This window comes from Nicotiana sylvestris, chromosome 6, assembly GCF_000393655.2.
Source record: "Nicotiana sylvestris chromosome 6, ASM39365v2, whole genome shotgun sequence".
Lineage (NCBI taxonomy): Eukaryota > Viridiplantae > Streptophyta > Magnoliopsida > Solanales > Solanaceae > Nicotiana > Nicotiana sylvestris.
This window is the reverse complement of record NC_091062.1, coordinates 136834418-136845091: the sequence shown is the minus strand read 5'-3', so window position 1 is coordinate 136845091 and position 10674 is coordinate 136834418. Positions and strand designations below refer to the sequence as shown.

Sequence of the window (10674 nt, the reverse complement as noted above, 5' to 3'; positions counted from 1 at the left end):
ACTTACAAGACTTTTAGCAAAAATTCAAGGAATCATGACGAATTCTCATCCTAATATAAGTGTAAGAACAATAACTAAGCATTAGTTTCTGTTTGCTACTATTGCTTTAATGACCCTTTGCTCTGCATTGATTCCATGTGCATGTCTCCTAAGACTCATCTAAAGCAACACTCTCCTATTATCTCTTGTACGTGCTCAGTGCTGCTTACAACCCTCTATCATATGTGATTACTTGTATTCTTGTCCAATATAACTCAAAACCGAAACTACACAACTCATTTGGAGAGAAAGAGAGCATAAGAGAAAGCAATACTGCAACTTTAATGTCCTCCCAGCACAAAGGAGATGTGTTGCATTTGTGGTCAACACAACGGAATTAGAAAGCAGGCCATTCAATGCCACATACAAGAAGTGTCATTTGTTTGAATCTCAAAGACTCCACAACTCAAACACAACCATGCAGAAGGCATTTTCAGTCTTATCGGAAAATACTACATTGTTTTCTATTTGTCCTTTAACAGCTGAGACAATCAAAGTTTGTATGGGAAAGATGTTTGCAAAGCGTAAAAGTACCATAATCTTGCTGAGCTTATTGACTGGATGGTAGACATGGCATCCCCTGTGCAAGAGCCATGTCCACAAACTTGATCTGATGGTTTGACTACCGATATAGTCATCAAAAGGACTGTAGCCAAAATGCATCTTTCAGCGCCAAATGGTTCTCACATAGTTCTGCATAGGACTGAAACAATTGGAGTCAAGCAAGTAGTCTGGCCTGGAAAAGATCGGGTTTGAGGCGTCATCCTTCCCATCATAGGGCCCGAAGTCAAACTTCTCCTGCTTAACCTTGCAACCTTCACAACCACAAAACAATCAAATTACATAAAATTCATGTTTTCAACTGTTAACACAATTAGGAGAAGTGAATATTATAATCAGTCTCACCTGGCATCGTCACTAACTGGGGCTCCTCTGATGAGCTTCCACTAGTAGGGGTGTATTCACTAAACACAGATGCAGCAGAATGACCTAAAGGAGAGATTGGATCACCATATGTTTCCCACCCAGTCTCATGGAGATCTGGACATGAATTATCCACCACATCACCGGAACTCTCCTGCTGCAAGTTATTCTTTGAAGCTCTCATAGTTTGTGCTTCATAAAGTACAGCGTCCAACAGACCGCTGTTCCTAGGTGACAGATTGCATGATTCAGTCTGGTCAGTTGGAGGGGACTGAATCAAAGTATCAACGGACTCGAGTGAAGGAAGAGGGGAAGAAGATAAGCCCCAACTTGCCATCTGACTTTGGAGTGAAGGGAGCTCGAGCTTCTTTGCCCGTGAGGGCTCTGAAGAAGAGGAGTTGCCATTTAAATGGGCATGGCTGCCAGGAATTACACCCAAGGATGCCGGGTGATGATCAGATGTTAGATTTCGATAATATGAAGATGAAAACCCCAAGGACTGAGCAAGCAAAGAACCATCGTTCTGATATTGATGGCAGCTTGGGAAAGAATCATCATTTTTTAATGGAGAAGAATCATCATTTAAACCAGAGAACACAGACTCGGAGCCTCGCATACGCTTGGTTGGATGCACCGTTGAGAGGAATGACCGACTATAATAGGCAGAATTAAGACCCTGTGCCAACAGGCTTCTCGCAGGAATATCAAGTAAGCTACCAGAGGGAATATCAAGAAGTGGTGGTGGACACAACTGCTGATTGAATTCCAAATTTTTGAACTCCACTGCTGGAATCTCATAATTGTTCATTGGTAAGAAATCAGGATATTGTGCATCTGTAGAGGAGAATGCACCCAACTCCTCATTTTGCTTGTTTTCGCTAATTGCCTGAAAACAAATATCTGGAGGGTAAACTGGCAAGCCTGCACGCTGTCGTCTCTTTATTCTGGTATTCCAGTAGTTCTTTATCTCATTATCTGTGCGCCCGGGCAACTGAAAAAGTAGAATAGAGGCATCAAATGTTAAACTGGAACAATGATTGAGATAACACAAGATTTCCAATTTGAGAACATGGTGAGGTCACAGTTTTTGTTATTTTGTAGAAAGTCATCTCAGATAGAAGAGGGGACAATCCACATTTCCAGTCCGCAAAGAACATTATCCAACTATATCCAAACATACAGGTTTTACCAAGCACAAAGCACTAGTCATATCTGGTGACACGCATTGCACAAAACCACCTAAAGAAAAATCATGTGCACTATATGATAAAATAATGAACTTGGAACATCACAAAAGAGTCGCAAAAGAGTGAAAAGAAATTTATCATGGGAGTTAGGCGCTCCTAACAATGTGGCATTCACTATGAGTACTTTTCCTTCTCCCTAGAATATCTTACTTTTCTTACTCACCAGAATCAAGACTCCTATTCAAGTCAAGAGATTATTACCAAGTGTGCAATAGAATTATAAAATTATTGATAAATATGTCAAAGCAGATAAGACCCTTGTAATATGTTGAATCCCAATGACCCAGACACTTTTGCATTTGGTTTCTAGAAACTTTTTAAGATAAAAGATTGTTAGACTATAAATTCATATCACAACACTTCTCACCATGCCACGATTAGTCACATTTGACACTCCTCAGTGTTAAGAACAGCGAGAAAACGAACAATAAAGGAGAAGGAAAAGAATACTATAGCTAAGGAGAGCTAATCCGAAAGTAGTAGCATTACTTCCAAAAAACAGCAACAAGGCCAGTGCATGATAGGGCTATAAACTACAAGTGTGCACTTCCACTGAGCAATGAACTCCTTAAATGGATAATCTGAATAAATTTCAGAGTACTGTTAATTTGATAACCTGATCAGGATCTAAAGCAAAACCCACATCTGTCATTAAATATAAAATGCAACATATCAAGAAAAAGAGAGATTTCACAACATATCATATGCTGCACATACATTCGCAATATCTAGATATATATAGCACCTAAAATATCAACAGAAGTTACGGATAACTGCACATGGAGGCCGGTAAGTTGAGACAATGATAAGGATAACTTTGTACCCAATCCCACCCTAACACCTCTTTTCGGTCAATTGCAGAAGTATTGATTGACCCTCATTATTATGGATTGAGGTGTAGTTGATTGATTACTTGCAAAAGTATAAAAAAAAATATTCACATATTTTGCACATGTTGTATACAGAAAAATAAGGAAATAAATGAGCACATAAATGGCCAACACCTAAAAAGTGTTGCCTCGGAACATTTCATTCAGTCGCACAAGAGAGGGGTAGGAGGATGTGGATGTATCTTCTGCTTAACATATAGAGCAATAACGGCTGAGAAAGGGTTTTATATTTACTAAATGATGGAACAAGAGCTTAATAAGAGCCAGACGAGGATCAAACCGATCCGAGTCAAGTCACCAGTTTTGAATCAATAATCAGGCAAACGGCATTCAATTTCTAGGACCAACCAGATGGAAAAACCATCCAGGCCGGTTTCTAGAAGGAAAAAAAAAGGTACAGTTGATCAGCTTGTTTCCTCCTCCCTTCAAAAGATGATGTTAATAGCTTTACCAGACCACACTCTTACACCTCAATATCATGGAGGATCAGACATTAACTCCATATCAACTGCCCAATAATTGACAACAAATAGAAAAACAAAAGATAAGAAGTTCAGAGAGCTAAACAACAAACAGGGGAGTCCAAAAAGAAAAGATAAGAATATTTAATGATAAAAACTTGCAATAAGCAAGGTTTCTAAACATTGCACTTGAAAACTTGAAGACAAGCAGATAACACATTATTAAATAAACATACTGAAAGAACGCTACTTTTTTATATAAAGGTAAAATATGAGAACACTAATTGCTTCTCCCAAAAGCAGAATGCTTATCAAGGACTATTAACATTGTTTGGAAAGTGTTATGGTGATTATCAATCTAATTATAGATTTTGTCAATTAATGCCAGGTATAACATCCCGCTAAGACAAAGAATTAAGCAAAATCAAATAGAAACTTAAAAGTGAAAGGATGGGCAGTCATTTCCCAAGTACTGTGATTATAAACTGGTGTTTAAATTATTTAAGGGGCAGATAAGGCTTTTAAACCAGCTCAACCCACCAACTTAAGGAAAAAAATTTTACTGCCCCGCTAGATAATATAGCAGTGCATCACATCAACTAAAAACAAGAATTTTCTTTAAATAAAACAAAGTTCACATATGATTCTGTTTTCATTCCTATTTTTTTCAAGAACGTGATTTAAAATTTTCAATAGAATGATTTGGGTATATGAAATGTGATCATGTAGATAACGCAAAAAGTAAAACATGAAAAAATTGCTGTTTCTACCAAAAGTTATCTTGAACTGTCAGTTTAACCAAATTCTAGAAAATACTAAAATAATGATATCTGATAGCATTTATGGATTTTATAATCGGAGATAAGATTTGAAGAGAAGTAAGCCATTAGCAATATAGACTGCAAAAAAAAAGAAGCAGATTGAGAGAAGTTACGAACATCAGCAGCCATTCGTGCCCATTTGTTTCCCATCTTAGCATGCAGTTCAATTATGCGGCGCTCTTCCTCAGGAGTGAAAGCGCCTTTCTTTAAATCTGGTCTCAGGTGATTGGCCCACCGCAAACGGCAACTTTTACCACATCGAGCAAGTCCTGAGTGCTTCTGGACGGCATTCCAGTTCCCCTCACCGTGTTTCGTGACGTAATCCACTAAAATTGCATCTTCTGCAGAAGTCCAGGGGCCTTTTTTTAGTGGTAGACCTCCTCCGGTATTTCCTCCACCACAGGCTTCTTCGACAGATGGCGAATCCACACCAACATTTGATGTCATCCTGTCATCGCTTTCACTTGTCATAATCATATCCTAAAAAAAGGTTGAAGAAGTAAACAAAAGTGACGGCGAATGTAAGGGATATAAAATTGTTGTTAATAAGGGCAACACATCCAAAAGGAGTGACATCATTCATGACAAACCAGTTGCGCTTACTATAAAATGAATGACAATAAAGAAACTGCCAACTTTTAAAAAGCAAGATTGAGATTTTTAAATAATAGTAACAAAGATGGAAAAAGGTTCATGACGAAAAACGAATAACCTATTCTGAAATATCGCAGTCCAAACTTCTGAAAACCCATCAGATCAACTTATCACAACTAACTACCAATTAATGCGACATAATCAGAAATTGGTACACTTGTAAGGATCCAGATGTAACGAATAGCACAATCTTTGTGCTCCTTTTAATTCAATAAAATGTTCACTTACCTATTAAAAAAATGTGAGATAATCACTTATTGGGATAAAATGAAGGAAACACAGGGAGAAAAAGGGTTTAACTTATTTATCGACAAATCAAATCAACTATACCTCAATCCCACACTTGAAAAAAGAAAAGGCTGAGCTCAACATCCAGGTGAGCAAAAAAGGGAACGTTTTGACAAAAACTCAAATAAACATAACTTGTAAAACCTAAAGAAACAGCCAAGAATATTGACCAATCATATAGCTTCTAACCAGTCAACGAACTCAACGATTTTGCTGATAAGGAAATCAATTTGTACATAGGAGAACCTCTTACGTCATATTAAGCATTTGTCGGTTCCATCATAACATTTATCAGCAAATATATTATTATTTTTTTGATAAGGAAAATAATTTTATTGATGATTGGAAAAGAAGACTCCCTGATATACAAGTTGTATATAGAAAATCCGCAAACAGATTATGATTTTCTACAAAAGACACCCGATCTTCAATACAAATTATCATTAAACAAACATTTAGAATGAAAAAGTTCAAAATTCCTAGTTTATCAGCCTCAAAAGGTTGAAAAGTCAAATATAATAAAGACCCTGACTCTCAACTCAAAAAAAAAGATTATCATTTAGAGACCATTCAAATATCGTGATACGCGTAAATTATTTCCAAATGATTAACCTATTCTTAAATTTCTTAACACATTATTCAGGGCACCAAACTTCTAAAAACCCATCACATCACCTTATCACATCCAACTACCAAATAGTGTGACATAATAACTTCTTGAAATAAAATGAAGGAAACACGGCGAAGAGAGGGCTTAAGTTTTTTATCTACAAATTAATCGATCAACTACCACTTAATCCGATACTCGTAAAAAGAAAAAACTCAGCTCAACATCCAGCTGTAACCAAAAAGTAATGATTTGTCCAAAACTCAAGTACCTATATTTTGTAAACCTAATAGCAGCTGAACAACATAAAGAAACCGCCAAGAATATCGACCAATCATTTAGCTTCAAATCAGCTAACAAACTCAATGATTTCGCTGAAACGCAAACAAATCGTGCATAGGTGAATATCTTCCACCATTGGGCATTTGTTAATAAAAATATAACATTTATGAGTAAACAAGCATTATAATAAATACATAAATAATCTCAAATTTTACAATTTATTAGATCACTCAGCATAACCTCAGCATCAAAATACTAATTTTGTTAAATCTAACACCTACAATAGGTGAAATACCTCAAATTAATGCTATTAACAATTCAGAAACTTCAGCAACACCAATAAAGAATCCCCAACCCTCAAATAAATAAAACCTCTATAACTTAAAGACCAATCAAATTCATAAACCATTTACAAAAACATAAGAAAGTATCAAAATAGATAAATGCTGAACAATTAACAGCCCTAAAATGACTGAAAAAAGAAAAACAATAACATACCACAAGCTGAAACTGATATTAAAGATAGTTATATAAATTATTATTATGATAATAATTGAATTTTCATTTTTACCTGAATGAAGAAAGCTGGTGAAGTTGCCACAAGAACTCTATGGAGTAAGTGGGCTCACCTTCAAAACAGTAAATAGTATTCAATCTAATTGAACACCCAGTCCTTAAACCACCTCAATATTACCCCAAAAAAACTTCAAAAGAAAATCCAAACCCTAAATATGGATCATGCAAATATGAACCTTCAAATTAATCACCTAAAATCCCAGACCTCAGAAGCTAAAATGTGAATCCAAAAATGTCCAACTTTTGAAGAAAAAAAAGATTTTTTTTTTTTTGAAACCCTGATAAGGGGGTCGGTGAGAAAAGAAATGGGTAGCAGCAAGATCCACTAATTTTTCAAGTTTTTTTTTTTTTAAATAGAGAGAGATATAAAAGGTGTCAGCTGATTATGGAATTTTTAAAAAAAAGGGTAAATGTGAAATGGAGAGAGAGAAAATAGAGATGGCAAAAGAAGAGGGGAAATAGAAGAGAAATATGAGGAATGGCTAACACAACATCGTTAGATTAAAAAGAATGAACTAAAGAAAGTTTCTTCTTTTTGCAATCATCTTTTGCTTGTTTTATTGGCATCTTTTTTCTTCTTTCTTTTTCACCATTTTTTTCTCTCTCCCTATTTTTCTCTCTCTTCAGCTACTACGCGTAGCAATGGCATTTGGGAAGATGGAGATTGACATTTAGTGGTGAAGCTTCTAGAGAGAGAAAATCTTGGACCGAAGAAAAAATTATGGGACTTTTAACATGTGGGAGTTTTGTTATTAAACTATTTGTTGAGTATTCCTTTGTTTATAGTATGATGGGAATTTAATCATTTCTATTAATGATTAGTGTATTAATTAAGATATGTGGACTCTAATAGAATTACTTATGTACTATCTTCTGATCACATTTACTTATCCACTATATTAAAATATATATTTTTACTTTTACTTATTTATTTTAGTAAATCAAGAAAAAAAATATTTTTTTTATTTTACTTTTATCATTAACTAATTATTTTTCAAATTATTTTTCAAGATATCTTGAAATGCTATTATTATTATTATTATGGTAAAATATATATTACTTTTATTATTTCTTAAGAAATGTGTAAAGTTTATTGTGGATAAGTAAAAATAAACGGCTATATGCATGGGTTTAATCATTTATTGATAAAATGATTAAGCTACTAGAAGTAATTATGGGCCCCCACAACATGACAATAAAGAACTATTTCATTTATTGAAAATTGCACAATTCAAGAATTTCGTCTCTACTATAAAGAACCACATGGAGTTTTGTGTCGTTTATGAGATTTATTTATTTTTTCTTCCATTGAAGAGCGGATAAACAGTATCTCCACTTATCTTTCATACAATTCGAAAATTTAATTTAAGTATTGATTGTCTAACTTCTAACTTGTTAATGGGTTGTAGAAATGTCTAAGCTAGCGTTTCGCCATAGATTTTTAAATTTGTTTTGAAAATTTTGATTTAGGTGAAGTTTGGTTTGAAGATGAAAATGTGTTTGGACATACGTTTTCAAAACATATTTTCCAAACTTATTTTGGAAAAATATGTATATTATTAGTGTTTGTAAAGATTTTGGCCCAAAATCAGCTATTGAGTTGGTTTTGGGATTTAGGATTTGAAATATGGGCAAAATAATGGGTCCTAATAGTGAACTTCGCTTATCTGTTATTTGTAAAATATACTTAATGATTTATAACTGATCACAAGATGAAAATTTATTTTCGATAATAAAAATATTATTACAAAGATATAACAAGTTTGTATATAACATACAGAATATATATATATATATATATATATATATATATATATATATTTCGGCTATTATTTTAAGAGCGGTTATACAGTGTCATTTATCCACACAAAAAAAAATAGTTAAAATGAACCTTCAGAAAATAAAATGAAAATTTCTACATTGGGCATGAAAGAAAACTTAGGGCCGTTTGGCCATAAGATTTTTTTTCGGCTTTTTGTAAGAAAAAATTCACTTTTTTCGAAATTAGTGTTTGACCATGAAATTTTAATTTTCACTTGAAGATGAATTTCGGAATTTTTCGAAAATTTTAAAAATTCCAAAAAACTGTTTTCAAAATTTTCACTTTAAATCACTCACAAAAATTCAAAAATAACCCAAAATTGTATTATGTCCAAACACAATTCTAATTTCAAATATTATTTTCATTTGAAAAAAAATTTCACTTTTTTCTGAAATTTTACAATTCTTATGTCCAAATGCCCACTTAATATTGTGGGTGTTATTGGAAGTGACTACAAATGGAAAAGGTTTAATAAAAGTATCTGTTTAATTATTTTTGGAATGTTTGATAGGGTATTGGGGGGGGGGGGGTGAGTGGTTAGTTTAACTTAGTACTGTATTAATTAGGAGAGGTGCTTAGAAAGATAGAATTAATTAATACGAGGAATGAGTTTGATTAAGCAATTATTACTATTAAAAGAGGAATTTAGGTGAGGAGTGTGTTTGATATTAAAAGGAAAGTTTAATAATCCCTTTAGTTACACCAGTCTTAGTCCACCTGGGGAACATAGTCAGAGGAATATAATTAATTAATTAATTAAAAAGTGCAGTTTTAAGTCTCTTACATTAATTAATAAGTGTCTTTTTTCTATAGTTGTACTACTAATATTAGTATCCGTGCGGATGTGCGCATACTAGTCATGTCAAATATTTAAGTTATTTGGATTGCATGTAAATAATCTTAAAATTTACATTTTCTAAGTAAATATAGATAATCATTGGATATTAACTACATGAAAACAATTAACCATTTCTTTTATTTTTCTTTTTCGATATCATTCTTGTCGGTGTCATTGGATCTTAAAAATAATCAGGAAGCAAAATAAGAACTTATATTTGTGGCAAAACAATCAAATACTGAGACAATGAATGACTCTTTGGATAAGGCTTAACTCTTTTACTACTACTTGAACTCTTATTTGGTGCGTTGATATCTATTAAAAAATATTTCTTTCTTAAAATTTAGTTTCTAAAATATTATTTTTCAATAATAATTATTTTTATAATAATGTAATTGAAAATATTATTCTTAATTCAAAACTCATTTTAATTGCTATCTAAAAATATAAAAAATTCTTTAGCTAGTGATTTTTTTTACTCCATTTTGATATTTGACATTAACCATTTTAAATATCTGAGTTATTTGAATTATATGTAAATAACCTTAACATTTAAACCTTCTAAATAATTATAGATAACCGTCAGATATGAATTAAGAAACACTACATGAAAAAAGACTAACATTTTCTCAACTCTCGTAGTGATAATTTTATTTTTGCACTATTCTCATAGGTGTCATTAGAACCTAAAAATAGCCATAAAGTGAAATAATAACTCATATTTATGGCAAAGCACAAAGGTTGACACGATATAAACGATTCTTTGATTACGACGTAACTCTTATACTACGACTTGAACTCTTATTTGGTATGATTTTATCTTTCAAAAAATATTTCTATTTTGAAATTTCAATTTCTAAAACTTTATATATATATTATAATTATGATTATCTTTATAATGATGCAAGTGAAGATATTATCCTTAATTTAAAATACACTTTAATTGGCTATCTAAAAATTTAAATGATTCTTTAACCGAATTTATTTCAGTATGACTCCACTTTAAGTTTATCGATATCTTTAGCCCAAGAATTTGAATTTTTAATACCCTATATATACAAAAAGTTTGTTCTTTGAATCATTAAATGTTAAATTAGTTGATTATTATTATTATAAAAAATTGCATATATTGTCTTAAAATTGTCAAGTAGTTTATTTTTCGACATCATACTTGGCTTAACCTCAATGCAAACTACTCAAATTGCATTCCATTTCAAATTCGAAT

General features: G+C 32.6%; 1 protein-coding gene across 2 annotated transcripts; it reads right to left on the bottom strand.

The window, feature by feature from the left end:
- Positions 1-297: 297 nt before the first annotated feature.
- LOC104234803 (transcription factor GAMYB-like) lies at positions 298-7525 on the bottom strand. 2 transcript variants are annotated; one of them, XM_009788440.2, is made up of 4 exons: positions 6785-7525; positions 4500-4862; positions 946-1954; positions 298-854 (listed from the first exon to the last, which is right to left on the bottom strand). In XM_009788440.2, exons 2-4 carry the CDS (start codon positions 4857-4859, stop codon positions 706-708), a joined length of 1518 nt encoding a protein of 505 aa, XP_009786742.1. In that variant the 5' UTR covers positions 4860-4862; positions 6785-7525; the 3' UTR covers positions 298-705. The 2 variants fall into 2 exon arrangements, with proteins under 2 accessions (XP_009786742.1, XP_009786743.1); XM_009788441.2 differs by having other exon boundaries at positions 4500-4830.
- Positions 7526-10674: the final 3149 nt, after the last annotated feature.